This window comes from Chiloscyllium punctatum, chromosome 19 (assembly GCF_047496795.1).
Source record: "Chiloscyllium punctatum isolate Juve2018m chromosome 19, sChiPun1.3, whole genome shotgun sequence".
NCBI lineage: Eukaryota > Metazoa > Chordata > Chondrichthyes > Orectolobiformes > Hemiscylliidae > Chiloscyllium > Chiloscyllium punctatum.
This window is the reverse complement of record NC_092757.1, coordinates 62,266,968-62,283,864: the sequence shown is the minus strand read 5'-3', so window position 1 is coordinate 62,283,864 and position 16,897 is coordinate 62,266,968. Positions and strand designations below refer to the sequence as shown.

Sequence of the window (16,897 nt, the reverse complement as noted above, 5' to 3'; positions counted from 1 at the left end):
CATTACAAAAGAGAAAGTGCCAGAAAAGCTAAAAGGTCTAAAAATTGATAAATCTTCTGGCCCGGATGGGCTGCATCCTAGAGTTCTCAGGGAGGTGGCTGAAGAAATAGCAGAGGTGTTGGTTGTAATCTTTCAAAAATCACTGGAGTGAGGGAAAGTCCAGATGTTTGGAAAGTTGCTGCTGTAACTCCCTTGTTCAAAAAAGGATTAAGACAAATGCTGGAAAATTCTAGGCTGATTAGCCTAACCTCGGTTGTAGGTAAAATTCTAGAATCCCTCGTTAAGGATGAGATTTCTAAATTCTTGGGAAGTGCAGGGTTAGATTAGAACAAGTCAGCATGGATTTAGTAAGGGGAAATCGTGCCTGACAAACCTGTTATAATTCTTTGAAGAGGTAATAAGTAGGTTAGACCAGGGAAACCTAATAGATGTTATCTACCTAGACTTCCAAAAGACCTTTGATAAGGTGCCTTGCAGGAGGCTGCTGAGTAAGGCGAGGGTCCCATGGTGTTCGAGGTGAGCTACAGGCATGGATTGGGGATTGGCTGTCTGACAGAAGGTAGAGATTTGGGGTAAAAGGTTCTTTTTCGCAAAGGCAACTAGTGACAAGCGGTGTCCCGCAGGATTCAGTGTAGGGGCCATAGCTTTTCGCTTTATATATTAATAATCTGGATGAAGGTACTGGGAGCATTCTGACGAAGTTCGCCGATGATATCAAGTTAGATGGACAGGCAGGTAGTTCTGAGGAGGTGAGGAGCTTGCAGAAACATTTAGACAGTTTAGGAGAGTGGTCCAAGAAATGGCTGATGAAATTCAATGTGAGCAAATGCGAGATCTTGCACTTTGGAAAAAAAGAGTACAGGCATGGACTATTTTCTAAACGGTGAGAAAATTCATAAGATCAAAGGACAAAGGGATCTGGGAGTGCTACTCCAGAATTCTCTAAAGGTTGACTTGTAGGTTGAGTCCGTGCTTAAGAAAGCAAATGTAATATTGTCATTTATCTCAAGAGGGTTGGAATGTAAAAGCAGCGATGTGCTACTGAGACTTCTTAAAGCTCTGGTTAGACCCCATTTAGAATGCTGTGTCCAGTTTTGGGTCCCACACTTCAGGAAGGACATACTGGCACTGGAGCATGTCCTGCGGGGATTCACACGGATGATCCCTGGAATAGGAGGCCTAACATACGATAAATGGCTAAGGATCTTGGGATTGTATTCATTAGAGTTTAGAAGGTTGAAGGGAAATCTAATAGAAACTTACAAGATAATGCATGGCTTAGAAAAAGTAAACGCTGGTAATTTGTTTCCGTCAGGTGGGAATACTAGGACCCATGGGCATAGCTTTAAGAATTAGAGAGGGTCAATTTAAAATGAAAGGAGGAGACATTTATTCAGCCAGAGAGTGGTGGGGCTGTGGAATTCATTGCCATGGAACGCAGTGGAGTCCGGAACATTAAATGTCTTCAAGGCAAAGATTGATAAATTCTTAATCTCGCAAAGAATTAGGGTATACAGGGAGAGTGTGGGTAAGTGGCGTTGAAATGCCAATCAGCCATGATTGAATGGCGGAGTGGACTCAATGGGCTGAATGGCCTTACTTCCACTCCTATGTCTTATGGTCTTCTGGTCTTAAACCCAGATATCTGGTACTGAGGCAGCAATGCTACCCACTGAGCCACCGTTCCAACCACAAAATGTGTTGCTGAGATTCACTCTGTTCCACAGCTATGCAAAGAGACTGGAGAATTTGGGACTTTTTGTATATTCTACTGAGAAAAGTTCAAGTAGTTATCTAATCAAGGTTTACAAGATTATGAAGTGTTAGCATTAAGATAAATTGTTCCCACAATCAATTGGATGCTAATGAGTGGACACAAATCTAAGACAATCTGAAAGGAAGGTTAGGAAAATTAATTCTTTACAAGAGAGGGCAGTTAGAATGCAGAATTATTTAGCTAAATTGTTCAGTCAATATTTCTAACTGTTTCAGAAATGATTTTTAAACTTGATAGTTGAGCAAAGCACAGTCAGCCAAGGCAACTCCAGTTGAACAAAACACTAGTACAAAAATGGCAGGTTGAATGGCCTATTTCTGAAATGTAATATTGATTCCCTTTCATCTATGCAATTCTATCAATGAAGTCAGAACATTTTAAATGCCCGTCATCCCCAACTACACCATGTACTACAATCACTCTACACTCCAGTGGACTTCTTCCAGCTACAACCACCAACACGACTGAACAGCTATGATAGGCCTCATAACTTGGAAGGTGTGCAAAAATCCACTATGTGAAACTCGACACTTACAATGTATTTTCTACAACTCAACTCATTCAAATGCCTCGCATTTGGACAGCCACACTACATGGGATATGTATGGCAACAATTACACCCAATCCTTCTCTCATTATGCTAATTTTAAGATCAAGTAATATCCGGAAGATTTCTTTCATGATTGAGTACACTCCCATTGGAGTTCAAAAAATTAGGATACTTTCCCACAAATTAGTTTACCAATAGTAATTAGCTTTAGGACAAACCAAACCAAGTATTTCTATAAGACATCCTGATAGTAGAAACAATCACAATGAATAAAATCTCTGGTTCAATATTGTCTGTTTCCCCCATTTGTCTACGTAGAGTCATAGAGATAAATAACATAGAAACACTCTTCGGTCCAACTTGTCTACACCGACCGGATAGTCTATATTCAAATTGTGCCATTTACCAGCATTTGGCCCATATTCATGTACACATTCAGATGCCTTTTAAATGTTGTAATTGTACCAGCCTCCACCACCTCCCTCTGGCAGCTCACTCCATACACGCGTGAAAAAGTTACCCCTTAGGTCCCTTTTAAATCTTCTTCTTCTTCTCAACTTAAATCTACGCCTCTCTGGTTTTAGACTCCCCCACTCAGGGGAAATTAGTTTGATGAGTCACCTTATCCAATCCCCATGATTTTATAAACCTCTCAGCTTCTGACACTCCAGGGAAAACAGCCCCAGCCTATTCAGCCTCTCTTGATAGTTCAAAACCCCCAATCCTGGCAATGTCCTTGTAAATCTTTTCTGGACATTTCACAACATTTTTCCTACAGCAGGGAGACCAGAACTGAATTCAGTACTCCAAAGTGGCTTTACCAATGTCCTGTACAACTGCAACATGACCTCCCAACTCCTTCACTCAATACTCTGACCAATAAAGGCAAGTGTATCAAATGCCATCTTCACTACCCTGTCTACCTAGGATTCCACTTTCAAGGAACTATGAACCTGTACCCCAAGGCCTGTTTGTTTGGCAACACTCCCCAGGACTTTAACATTGAGTGTATACGTGCTGTCCCGATTTGTCTTACTAAACTGCAACACCTCACATTTATCTAAATTAAACTCCTTCTGCTACTCCAAGACCCATTTGCCCATCTGATCAACATCCTGTTGTACTCGGAGGTAACCTTCTTCACTGCCCGCTACACTACCAATTTTGATGTCATCTGCAAACTTACTAACCATACTTCCTATATTCATCCAAATCATTTGTATAGTGACATAAAGCAGTGGACCCCTTGTTTTTACATAACTCTACCTAGCAAAAGATGTTTTATTCCCTTCAAAGTGACATCAAAATAGAAGACATTACATACAAATTATACTAAAAGAGTAAAAAATTAAAATAACCATCATCACAATCTCCAGCTTTCTATGAAATTTAGCAAGATCTGTGGTACATTGCCAGAGGCCCTACAACAAATAATTGCTGTCCTGGAATCCAGATTTTCTGCGCCTCTTCCATTACTCAAATCACTGTGAAGTTTAACAACAGATTCAGCAATACATGCATGCATTTTTGATCAACAAATCAACCAGATTAGGAAACATTCATTTCTGAGATCAGAGAAATTGGAATTGGATGTAAAAAAGACAATGAAAAATGCTTTATGGAGTCTTGCCAGTAACTAAGCAATAGACTAAACCGGCCAAGGAATAAGACCAAATGGATCAATTTTGTTGGAATTAGTCATAATTGCCACTGGAATAAACATCACATTTGCTCATTAATAAATGCATATTGAAGTCAGTTTCTGATAAAATCGGCTTCATAACAGATGTTCTCATTTTCAAGAGATACAGAGGGCAGCAAAAAGCTGAGATGAGCTGTTTTCCTATCAGGATTTATGCAAATGTCTGAAAAACAAATGGTCACATCTTCATGCATTTGGATTCGAGATAGTGTGGATCTTGCAACTGTTCTTGAGTTTCAGACTTTCTTGTAGATTTCTCACAGGGGAGGGGGGAGAAATATATTTTGTTATTATATATCAAAAGGAAGGTTTGGAGGGATATGGGCTAAACACAGACAGGTGGAACTAGTTTAGTTTGGGAACATGGTTGGCATGGACTAGTTGGACTGAAGGGTCTGTTTACATGCCATATGACTCTATGACCTTGACGGTCAGTAGGTACTTGCATTGATTTGGTCTTTGGACACCAACAATTCCTCATTAAAGAGATTAAAAATAGAAAGGAAACATTTCAACCTTGCTGAAAGCACAGGAAAAATTTTATGTGGGGTATAAATTATAGATGGATTTGCCTTGAAGTTCACTTCAACTGGGAGAGACAATCAGCTCTGACCGACCACAACATTTTCTGAATGCAGTAAGACAGAAAATCAGAGAGAGAGAATTGCCTCAGGCTCGATTTTCTGATCAGGTACACCAAATTAATTGGAGTAAATCAGGTGGACTCAACTGGAAAATTGTGTAGAATCCCATCCTATACCAGACCTCCATTCACTGTGCATTATACCCAGCTCCTATGAGCAAGGAATGCTGGTAGTGACACAGGTAAACAGCATTCACTTAAATATTGATTTAGTTTACAGGGTCTCAGTCCTAAAGGATTTCCAGGGAGCTTCCGAAACTGGATGGATTGGTTATGTTCGATGATCAGTTGAATATTCCTAGAAATGGTTTCTGGAAATTAGTTGCTGGATTTTGTTTTTAATGGTCACAATAAATAAGCTGGCATTGTAGATTTACAATTAACTAGTTTTCCCTTCACATATTTGCTTATTTATCCCCTTCCAACACTTCAATACATTATTTTGCTTCCTAATTACAATAGAAATCCCTGTGCTCAAGAGTTCTGATGAGCAGAGTAGGAGGGAAAGTCAATAAAAGTACCCTGTGCATGACTGCCATTCAAAGTACTTCTGCACGCTCATACTGAGGCAAGCATCACTTTGACAAGTAAACAGTTCACATGAAAGGCCATATTCCAATGAAAACTAGGCCAGCAGACATAATGGCACCAGAAAGAGATGTGAATGCCAGAGTAAACCTTCTCACACAGCATCACTGACACCTCCACACTCAGCAAGAGATGGTTGGGTGCTGACTGCTTTATCATTCACCTGCAGACTGATGCCTGCACCTTTGGTTTCTTTTATCAACATTTCTGTCCACCTCTTCTTAGTTCACCACTCTCTCAGCTTTCTCTAAGGTTATCAGCGAGAAAATTTCTTCAGGCAAGAAAAACATGATGTCTCCTTCTGACAGTTCCTTTTATCTGCAACTTTTAAATTTCACCTGCCCACAGCACTTTTGGATTCCTCTTCAGATATACATGTCTCTTGGGGAAACTAAACATAATTATGATACAGAAGCTACTGGGACTATGGAATCGTTGGCTTCAAGACAAAGCCATTTTTTAAAAATTGAAACAGGAATTTGATAATCGTTTGTCAGGATATAGGGAGTGAACAGGAGAATAGGAATTGGTGATGAGAAAGCAGGGAAGTAGGATCAGGTTTAAATTGATCTGACCGGGAACCCACAAAGGCCTCTTCCTGTACTGTAAACAACAACGGTTTTATTGTTTCTATAGGTACTTGCTGAACATGACCATCTCCTAAACTCTGTCTTTGTATCTCAGACTTAACAAGCTTTCTCTCAAAGAAGAAATGCAGCAGTTCTAGACCATTAATAGTGGAACTTTACAAAAGTGTTGCTACATCAAAGAGTTGGCTTGTTGCATTGATAACTCTTTGCAATCTTCTGTTTCAGTAGATCTGAAAGTTTATAGAGAATGTCTCTTAATGGCAGATTGTATCCAATGATATCCAAGAACATGCAAACATATATACAAACATATGAACAAGAACAGTCTATTCAAGATTCAAGCCAACTCTGCTAATCAATTACAGCATTACTGATCTGATTGCGGGTCCAATTCTTGTCCAGCCAATCAGTGATATCCTTTGACTTCCTTGTTAGTCAAGAGATTATCTTTGCCTTAATAGTATTCAATAATCCTGACTTTAAGTCACTGTGGGGAAGTGTTCCACAGACTCATGGTCCATAAAGAGAAAAAATATCCTAATCTCAGTCTTAAATGTATGATCCCAACTGTGTCCCCTTGCTCTAGCTTCTCTCATGAGGAGAAACAGCCATTCAGCATCCATCTTGTCAAGTTCTGTCAGAACTTCAAAAAGGTTATTTTAAACTCCAATGAATGCAAGCTCAGCCTGTTCATCCTTTCCTCGAGATAACACCCACTTCTCAGGCATCAGTCTTCTCAGAACTACATCCAGTACAATTATGTCTTTTCCTTTAAAAAAAAGGTTAAAACTGCACACAGTGCTTTAAATGTAGCCATGGCAATGTATTGTACAATTGTCGGAAAACATCCCTACTTTACATTCCATTCCCCTCATAATTCCATTTGCCTCCCTAATCACTAGCTGTGTCTGCATATTAATGTTTTCATGATGCTTGTTCCAGAATATCTCGATTCCTCAGTGCCTCAGAGTGCTACAATCTCGCTCCATTTAAATAATGTGCTGGTTGTTTTTTTTTCATTCCAGAGTCTACAAGTTTACTCCATCTGCCATTTACTTAACCAACTTCTTTCCGTTTGCTGGCTTCTCATGTCCTGTTATCAACTTACTCACCTTCATGTTATTAGCAAATTTAGCAACCACACCTTGGTAGTTCCATCCTCGTCAGGTTTAACCTAGTGAAATTCCAGCACAGTCCTATGGCACTCCACTTGTTACAACTCAGTGAGTGAAAATGAACCATTTACGCCAACTCTCAGTTTCCTCTTAGCTAACCAATTGTCCATCTATGCTGATATGTTAGCTCCTACACCATGAGTTCTTTTTTTGTGTTAACTTTGATGTGGTACCTTGTTAAATGCCCCATGAAAATATAAGTACAGCCCATCTGCATGTTTCCCTTGATTTAATTTGCTTATTACTTCCGCGAACTCATTGTTGAATTAGTTAAACACGATTTCCCTTTCACAAAATTGTGGTGACCAACTGATTGCACTGAGATATTCAGTGCCCTATGAGCTCCTTAATAATATGACCACAATTTGACAGCTTTTAGACAAACTGGCCTTCCTGTTTCCCTTACCCTTATTCCTGAATTCAGGAATTACTTTTGTTGTTATTTTCCAAATTGGTCGGACATTTCTGGAATGAGGGGAATTTTGGAAAACTAAAACCAATGCATTGACCATCTCAGCAGCCATTCTTCTTAATAACTGCGACTGATTCCCATCAGAACCTGACAACATGTTAACTTTTAGTTTAAACAAGTCTCTCAGTACCCTTCCCCTGGTGAATATAACTGTTTTAAGTTCTTCCCTCTCTTTCACCTCCTGGTTTTTTGAGATGTCATTTGTATTCAATATAGAGAAGATAAAAACAAAATAACTGCTCAATTCCTCTGCCATTTTCTTATTTTCCATTGTTGGTTCTACAGACATACCTGCTTGAAGATGAAAGCTAATTTTATTTACATTTTTCATTTCTAAATATCCACTTACTGCCTGCTTCTCACCTTTTGTCAGCTTTTTCTCATATTCTTTTGCCTTCTTAGTTTTACATATGTATAAAATCTGCACAGACATCTGATCTGCTGTTATTTTCATGGAATTGTATGCATTTCCTTTTTGAGTTTTACATCATAGAACAGTACAGCACAGAATTTGCTGTTATAAGAATTGTTGCGCTAAATCCTGTAAACACTCTCTAACTCATGTTCCAGGCTACTTTTGCAATTCTGATACATCCAATTCATCCACAGATTAAAATTACTCATGATTATTTCCATACATTATTTACAAGCTCCAATTAGTATTTTTTTTCCCTGTGCATCTCACCTTCCATTTCCATCACTGTTAGGTGGATTGTAATCTAATAATATAATCTACTAATATAAATGACTTCCTACTTTTACTATTTCTTATCTCTACCCAATCTCATTCTACATTTTGATCTTTAGAACTATGGTCACCTCATTCTGCTGTACTAATTTCATCCCTAATTAACAGAACTACTCCTCCAGTTTTTCCTAGCTTTCTATCCATTCCACATGTCTTTGTACTCTTGAATATTCAGGTCCTAGACTTTGTCAGTATGCAGTCATGTCTATCATATGTAATTTATTTTATAGCTGTCACTCGTCTATTTTGTCACAAATATTATGTGCATTGAGATATGGTGCTTCTAGTTCTGTCAATTTAGCATTTTTGCAACCTTTACCCTTAATGCTGCATTCCTGGGTTTGTATTCTCTGTCTCTTCCTTCTGCATTTGATCATAATATTTCTTATAGCTATGTGGCTCTAATGCCTTATTTTCTCTCTTTAATTTATCACATCTTTCCACCTGGGCTCACTCACCCTTCTGTATTAGATTGAAGCTCTAACTACTGCCTAGTTATATGATTCACCAGAACACTGAGCTCAACATGGTTCAGAAAGAGTCAAAATGGTACAAATCACTCACTTTTTCCAGGAACTGTGCTAGCGTGCCAGGAATAGTAAACCATTTCTCCGTCACCAATTCTAATCTAATCTAATCTAATCTAATCTAATCTAAATTCCTTCTGGAAATCTAGTACAGTATGTCTACAGGCTTCCTTTTATCTACAGTGCATTTTACTCCTCAAAGAGCTCCTTTGGTTAAACATCACTTCACGTTCACAAAACCATGCTGACACTTCCTGATTACTTTGAGCTTTTTCAGTGTCTGACTGTAACTTCCATAATGATCAACTCTAACACCTTGCCCACAACAGATATCAAGCTAACTAACCTATCATTTCCTGATTTCTGCCACGCTCCCTTCTTGAACAGAGAACTTGTATTTGCTACCTTCCTTCTGTTGGTACCTTTCCCGAATCTAGCACTTCTTGAAAAATTAACACCAATATATCTACTGTTTTATTAGTTCTTTCTTCTAAGCCACTAGATGAAATTCATCAGGACCTGGGGCCTGTCAGTTCACAGCTCCATCAATTTATTCAGCACCACTTCCCTATTGATTGTAATTTCAGTTAGTTCTCCCTTCCACCTCTTGATTTACAATAATTACTAGAATGTCTCTTGTATCCTCTGTAATGAAGAGAGGAGCAAATTTATTCATATCAATTCTTTCTCTCTCAAGGACCTGTGCTCACTTTACTTACCCCCTTCCTTTTTAAAATTCCTGTAAAAGCTCCAGCTATCCATTTTTTATATTTCCAGGTAGCTTCCTGTCATATTGCTGATATCTTTCTGATGATTAATCTTTTAGTTATCCTTTGCCCTGATTGGTATTCTGTCCAATCATTTGACATGCCATCTATCTCTTTGTTATCTTTTAACATCTAATCTTGACTGTTGGTGTATCCTTAGCTTTATTCTGTCTCTTTTACTAGAGTCTCATCCTGTCTTTCTCTGACCTTCCCTTCCCAAATTACTATTCTGCTCTCCTGGCTTGATTCTACCAGTTGATTTTCTACATTTACCCAGGTTGCATTCCTCAGCTGCATTGCTAAGTTTAAAGCCCTCTCTACTTGCCTAGTTATAGCATTTGCTCGGACACTGGTCCCAGTATAGATCACATACAGGCTGTTCTAATGTTTGTTTCCTGACTATTTCTCCTGTACTGATGCCAGAGCTCCATAAACCTGAACTGATGTCTTTCACACCAGTCTTTGAGCCACTAATTCATTTCACTAATCTTATGTGCAGTCTTCCAAATGTATGTGGGTCAGTTAATAAATTGTTAGCCTTGAGGTTTAGATCTTTAGTTTGGGGCTAAGTCCTCATTCTGACTAAGGGAAAGCATCTTTCCTTGTTCTGCTTATGTCACTGGTAACAATATGAACCATTACAACAGGATCTTTCCCATCCACTCCAAGGTTCAGTTCAGAACAGCTTCTTGAGTCCTGTCACCAAGTCGTCAACATAGTCTTCTGAACTCCCATTCTTGGCTACACAGAACAATGTCTATTCCGCTCATGATACTTCTCCCTACTGCTGCTACATTGCTTTTGGCTCTCCTCATTTGAATGAGTTTCTGTACCACAGTGCCATGGACAGTTAGAACATCTACCACGCAGCCTCACTCACATCCAAACAAGTAGAAGTGCAATTGCAAAATCTGACACTCTGGGTTCCTTAACAGCCTCACTCAAGTTCATACTCTCCTATTCCACCTGACCAATTCAGAAGACCATAACCAAACAGATCTGACTGCCCCCAGTACAAAATATTCAGGTCACTTTTCTCCTCCCTGATGTGTCACAGTGTTTGTAGTTCAATCTCCAGCTCATGAATTATGAGCCAAAGCTGCTCAAGCTGCAAACACTTACTGCAGGCATTTCTGACCTGGATCACCTGGGTATCCAGAAGCCCTCAAACACTGCAGCTGTGACACATCACCCCATTCTCAACATTTGAGTGACTTCCTCCATTAAAATGCTCACCAACATCATAGCACCTACTTTTGTCCATATAGGGTGCAAGCGACTCAAACCTGTCGGATTCCTGCAAAGGCTGAGGCTCTACCTTCTCAATTCCTTTACCTGCTCATGTCCTCCTGGCCCTGATTATTGACCAAATTGGAAGATCCAATTGTAAAGCAACATCACTGCCTTCTGGAATAAAGTGTCCAGGTAAACTTTGCCGTCCTCCATCCATTGCAGTGCATACAGCATACCAACCTCACTGTCTCTGAGCTGAAGTTCCTTGAGTCATAGACTCTTACTGGATCATGCTGGGATCCAGAATCTCCTGCAATGTGCAATCACATCACTTGTCCTGGGACTGTTTTAGTATGCTAACTACTTTTTTTCTCTACTCTACTGCTCCCAATAATGATCTGACTGTACTGACATTTAACACTTTGTGTTCACGATCCAGAGTCATATTGCTGTACCTTTGTGACTTTGACACACGTTTGGAATGCACCTACAATGACACTCAAATTCAGCTGTTACCATGGCCATTTCAATGTGCTCATCCTTCTGCCTCCACTTGTAATAATCTCACCTGTTCAAAGAACTCATCCATGAAGTGGTCTCTGTCCACGTTAACACTGACTTCATCATCATCATCGCTGTCCTTTGCCTGTGAAAGAATAAAGACTAAATGTTACACACAGTCCAGGTCAGGAATTCACCCACTGAACAAGGCAATGACACCCAAGTAAACCCTAAGGATCTGAACTTGCCCATCTTACTTTTCACTTGAATTATTTACAGCATTATATTTAATTTTACCCTTCTTGAGTTTTCCATAAGAGCCGATTAAGACCAATGGTCTTAAGGGGAAGGGATTCATGTCAATATAGGTTTAACCATTGAATAGTGTATTCTATCTGTGTGCATTAAACATTTTAGCAATATCCAAGCTGGTACATTAAAGTCTGTTTTCCTATTAATCAATTCACAGGATGAGGGCTTCGGTAGACTAGGCCAGAATTTATTAGCTTATCAGAGGGCAGTCCATGGATCGTAGAATCCCTACAGTGTGGAGACAGGTCTTTCGGCCGAACAAGCCCATTCCAACCATCCAAACAGCATCCTAACGAGACCTTCCGCCTATCTTATAACCCTGTATTTCCCATGGCTAATCCACCTGAGCACTAGGTCCAATTTAACATGGCCTGCACATCTTTGGACTATTGGAGGAAACTGGAGCAAACCCATGGAGAAAAGGGGGAAAAGTGCAAACTCCACACAGTCACCTGAGACCGGAATCAAACCAGGATCTCTGGTGTTGTGAGGCAGAGGTGCTAACCACTGAGCCACCATGCCACCCATTAAAGGTGCCAACCTTTGATGGTAGCATTTCCAGAAACTGAAAGCAGAAACTATCTAGATTGAATACAATTGTATTAAGAAATTCAAACTCTGATTGCGTTATTTCCTATTGTAGCCAGAAATTCAAACACAGCTTTTAATTCCTTCCACTTCACTGTTTATTAACGTGAAACACTGAGGAGCTCCTGTAAGCTATGGTTTTAGTTTCAGTTTGGACACAAACAGGTGCAGTGTCAGGCTTGAGTCAGTGATTCTGCTTCATGTTATTTAATCACAAAGATTGCAGGGCTGTAGAATCACAGGAAAAAAAACAATCATGTATAATCCAAGTTTAATTACTGGGAAAGAACACAGATAAATTGGCCACTTTACCTGATATTACAAGTGAAATACAAAAGTGGGGCCACAAAATGAGTGCAAGATCTTCCTTTTTAGCCTCAGGCACTTGGGTTAGCTCTCTTGATCTTGGTGCAATGATTCTGTTTTGAGAACTGGATTGTTGATCAATGCCACATTAATAGGCATGAGTACTAAATATTGACGGAAGGATTGACATCTCAGCAATGATGCTTTGTGCACAGATCTGAAGATTTAAAACACAGCCAAGACTGCAGCTGACACAACCAAAAGTCAATCAGAGGATGCTGAATAGGAATCACAAATGCAGATAATGTGAAGGGAACTGAATTATCAGTAAAGGTACAGTCACCAGCACCATGGACATATGGTCCCTGAATACCTGCAATTTAGCTCCATTTATGGAACTGCAATGCAGCAGCACTCACATCACAGTAGTAGTAGAGCTGGGAGTTTTCAAGGTCAGATCATTTACATGGGGCAGGTGGGTAACAATATCTTGGAGCACCCATTTTTGGAAGAGGAAAGCAAAATATACTCTTGAAGGCCATGTGTAAGCAAGTGAAGGAGGCTAACATGGCTAGAAATGTCAAATTGACCCTTTTTATACAGCTGATTTCAAGGCTGCTACCATGGTTTCAAAACTACACACCACCTCTCCTTCTACTGTAGATCTGTCTCTTTCTCTCTCTCTAAAATTATATCTTTCTGCCTACCCATGGTCTCTGAATACCAGCTTTCTTCGCTGGGGTGTGCAGCACCAGCTCTCCACTCTGTCTTGGAAATCTGTTCACCACCTGCTTGCTGCTCTCTGGGGCATTACTGTGGGTACTTACCACATGTACTACCATTGGAAGCAGGATGCTAGCACTCCATCCTACTCTGGACCAATTTATGACTCTGCCCCTGGGACAATGGGCAACCTTACACAACCATGTGCAGTCCAGATTACTGTAGGTGTATCTCCTTGTGAGAAAGACTTAATGTGTTGTCTGTACACAATGGCACAATTCTGCCTGATTGTGAATCTGCAAGCTGCACATATACACATTAGGTGGTTTGCTGTAATGTCTGCTTCATAACTTGCAATGTGTTTTTCAGTTTTAAATATATAAACCCAGAGAGCTACACAACCTCTGATGAGCACTTCATTATTAACTCATGATCAGTATTTGACAAGGCAAACAACAGTGAAAAATATCACTGGACCGAAAACGTTAACTCTGACTTCTCTTCACAGATACTGCCAAACCTTCTGAGCTTTTCCAGCAACTTCTGTTTTGTTAATGAAAAATATCATGCTGATGAGGTTCACCATGCCTGAACTGTGAGCAACCAAATTAATCTACAGATAAAACACATCATCAACAGTCTTAAATCACACTAAAGTACATGAGACAACTGCAATGTCTTTGTTCATTATAACATCGAAGCATGTTGAAAACACTTACAGGTAAGCAGATCAATCCCTATCAAGAGTCTACCTGGGAGTGAGTCTACTGTGGCTGCAAATTGCATTCACAGAAACAAGTTGATTGCCGTAATGTCTGCTTCATAGCTTTTAATGTATTTCATTGTTTTAAGTAAAGTAACCCACAAGAGTTAATCTATTCCTGATGTGCAATTAGTATTAACATGAAACAGATTACTATGACCAGCAAGTTAAGTCTAAAAATCCCTTGAGGAGACCTGAGCTTTTATTATTAGCACTTGAATTTTGAGTTTTGTGAAAAGATTCAGGGGGTTATTTGTAGAAAACCAGCCTTATTTGAGAATTCTGTCCTGCGTCCACATCCTTTCTCCAGCCTGTCACACTTTAGTTGCTTGCAGATTGTGGGCTCAGTAGAGATGAAATAGGGTCACATAATTATGTTGGAATCAGTGCAAAATATAGCTGAAACAATAAGATGTGCTGATGACAGGAACTGTAGGAAAGTAAAGATAATACTGTTTTTTTAATCAATAAAACTGTGAAGCTTCCGTGCAATCAGAGTTATGAATATGTGGCTGTAACCCTTGGTCTCTCTGCACCATACTATGTGCATTAAGTTGCAACAGAAGCAGAAATAGCAAACACTTTAAAGGTTAGAGGTTAATTGGATCATCCATTAAATTGTTATCAGTCTCCCTGATTTAAGACAGCCTGCTAATTAATCTGAAGCAGGGGCAAGTTGGCTAGCTTGTGTTTGGAGTCAGGATCAATCAGATTGTAGATATTGAAAGGCTGATCTGATAGAGAATATGGCAGACAATCTAATAACAGCACTCATAGCTCATTTGATGGCAGGTGTTGACCTCTACTTCCCTCAAACAGCCGCTGGTAAACTCTGTGCTGCAAACCGACATTGCCCAGAATTAGGCACTTTAACTAACCTACTGAAATCCAACCCATTGAGACACAGCAGAGTCACTAACTGACATCAACCACTAAGACAGACTGGCGAACTGAAATTAAGTTGATACACAGCCACAAGACTGCTATTAAACAATGAACATCACTAAATAAAATCAATCATCCACACAAATATAGAATGGAATCTTGTGTCCTCTCCTGTGGTATGTTTGGTGTGCTAAGGATCTTAATTAGGCAGGAGGGGGTCAGGTGAGGTCCCATTGCCCTCCTGCCTCCATCTGATGTCTGGGGTGGAAAGGATTGTGGACATAGTTCTGCCCCACTTCTCACACGGTGGATGATTATGCCCATTAAAAGAACCTTATTGCGCCACAGCTTTTATTAACGCCAAGCTGGATAAGGAACTTGCCTTGCAGGACCTTCATACGATCTTCCAGACCTACGATCCAAGTAACAGCTTTGCCACCCACTTTCATCTTCCATAACACCTGCCTCTCTCTCTCTCTCACATCAGGAGAAAAACAGCCCACAATAGGGTAGAAAGAGTCAAGGCAGGGAGTGGGTTGTCTGACATTCCGCTCCTCCTCGTTTATGAGGAGAGGATCCTGACTCTGTCTAATGCAGCTGGATTGACTGGGTCCAAGCCCTGGACTGGTGATAAAGGAAACCATTCACTTAGTGTGCTGGGACTCCTTGACTGAACGCTACCTCCCTTAACTGAGGACAGTTGACAACCATAGGCCTTGCTTCATTTTCTAATATACACTGTAGTCTGCTTCATTCAGAACCCTGTAAGATTCTGCCACATATCTGGCATTGAACCATTAGGTTCACAAGAAACGTCACACTGAACTTGAAATATTAACTCTGGCTCTCTCTCCATAGGTGCTGACAGACTGCAAGAGCTTTTCCTTGCATTTTCTAGATTTATTTCAGATCTTCAGCATCCACAATATTTTAGTTTTCTTAAAGTGCCATTCGGTCCTGATTCCATTGCACTACTGAGCTTAACAAACCTCCAAATCCTTTAGCAGGAGGTGTTCATTTTAAATTACTGCCAAAAAAACCCCATAAAGACACTTATTTCAATGTACTTACAGACCTAGCATTCCAGAGTTGAAAACTCAGACTCATCGAAAACTACTGTCGGTAAAATGGAAAAAGCTCATGTCCACCAAAAGTTGGACTCCAGTTGCAATCTCTAGTTTATACAGCTGAATCAATCACTGCTTACCTTAGATGTAGCATTCTGTTTAATTGTCATGAAGTTTTGACCAATGTTTACTATTTTTAAAATTATAGATTTAACCTCAACAGCAACTATTGTCTTGCTGAATTGCTCCAGCCAGTGTTTGCAAAGTACCAGGATCAAGTTGGCCTGTAGGATTGAAGGTGTTTTTAATCACCCTGTTCAGAGGTGTTACTTACACACCTCTGATGCAGGTGGAATTTGAACTGGGCCTTTGCACTCAGGTGTAGAGACACTACCACTGTACCACAAGAACTCTAAATTGGATTCTATCCTGAAGTGACTGAGCTACATAATCGTCACTTCCGTGCACTTTTCAACTACCTGCAATACTGTAGATTCATTGAGTTAGATTAATTGCGATCTGATCCAACTGCTAGTGTAGGTTCTTAGCCTCCACCTGCTTTCATTGATGTGATCTCAATTAACCCTGGGGTATGACATCAAGTCTACAAGTGAACATAATGATTTCTAACGTCAATTCTCACACCCAAACTGATAGGCTCCTCACCACAGCACTGCAGTAACTACTACTCGTCCCCAAAAGATTTTTCTAAAAAAAATATAAGGAATTTCAAGGAGTTTCTTTTTTCATTATTTTCACATTTGTGCTGAGCTGACTTGTAATACCACTTGGTTCAATTCCTTCCGTTTCATGAAAGGTCTGCCTGACTCTTAAGGCAGCCTCCAGTGTCTAATTAGTTATGTCCCTGCTCAGCTACGTTTCACAATTAGGAAAGAAGAGGAAAGCAAAGGAAATTATCCCGGCAATCAGCAGCTTCCAGACATTTACCCTATGATGACTCCACCCCACACATCACAGTT

The 16,897-nt window shown here is 39.9% G+C and overlaps 1 protein-coding gene across 7 annotated transcripts in view; it reads right to left on the bottom strand.

Moving 5' to 3' along the window:
- LOC140491405 (syntaxin-1A) overlaps positions 1–16,897 on the bottom strand; it is a 264,150-nt gene that overhangs the window by 228,405 nt on the left and 18,848 nt on the right. For all 7 annotated transcript variants that reach the window (XM_072589539.1, XM_072589538.1, XM_072589537.1 and 4 more), the window contains exon 2: positions 11,341–11,418. In XM_072589539.1, the coding sequence (XP_072445640.1) occupies positions 11,341–11,418 (78 nt within the window). The remainder of the gene's footprint in view (positions 1–11,340; positions 11,419–16,897) is intronic.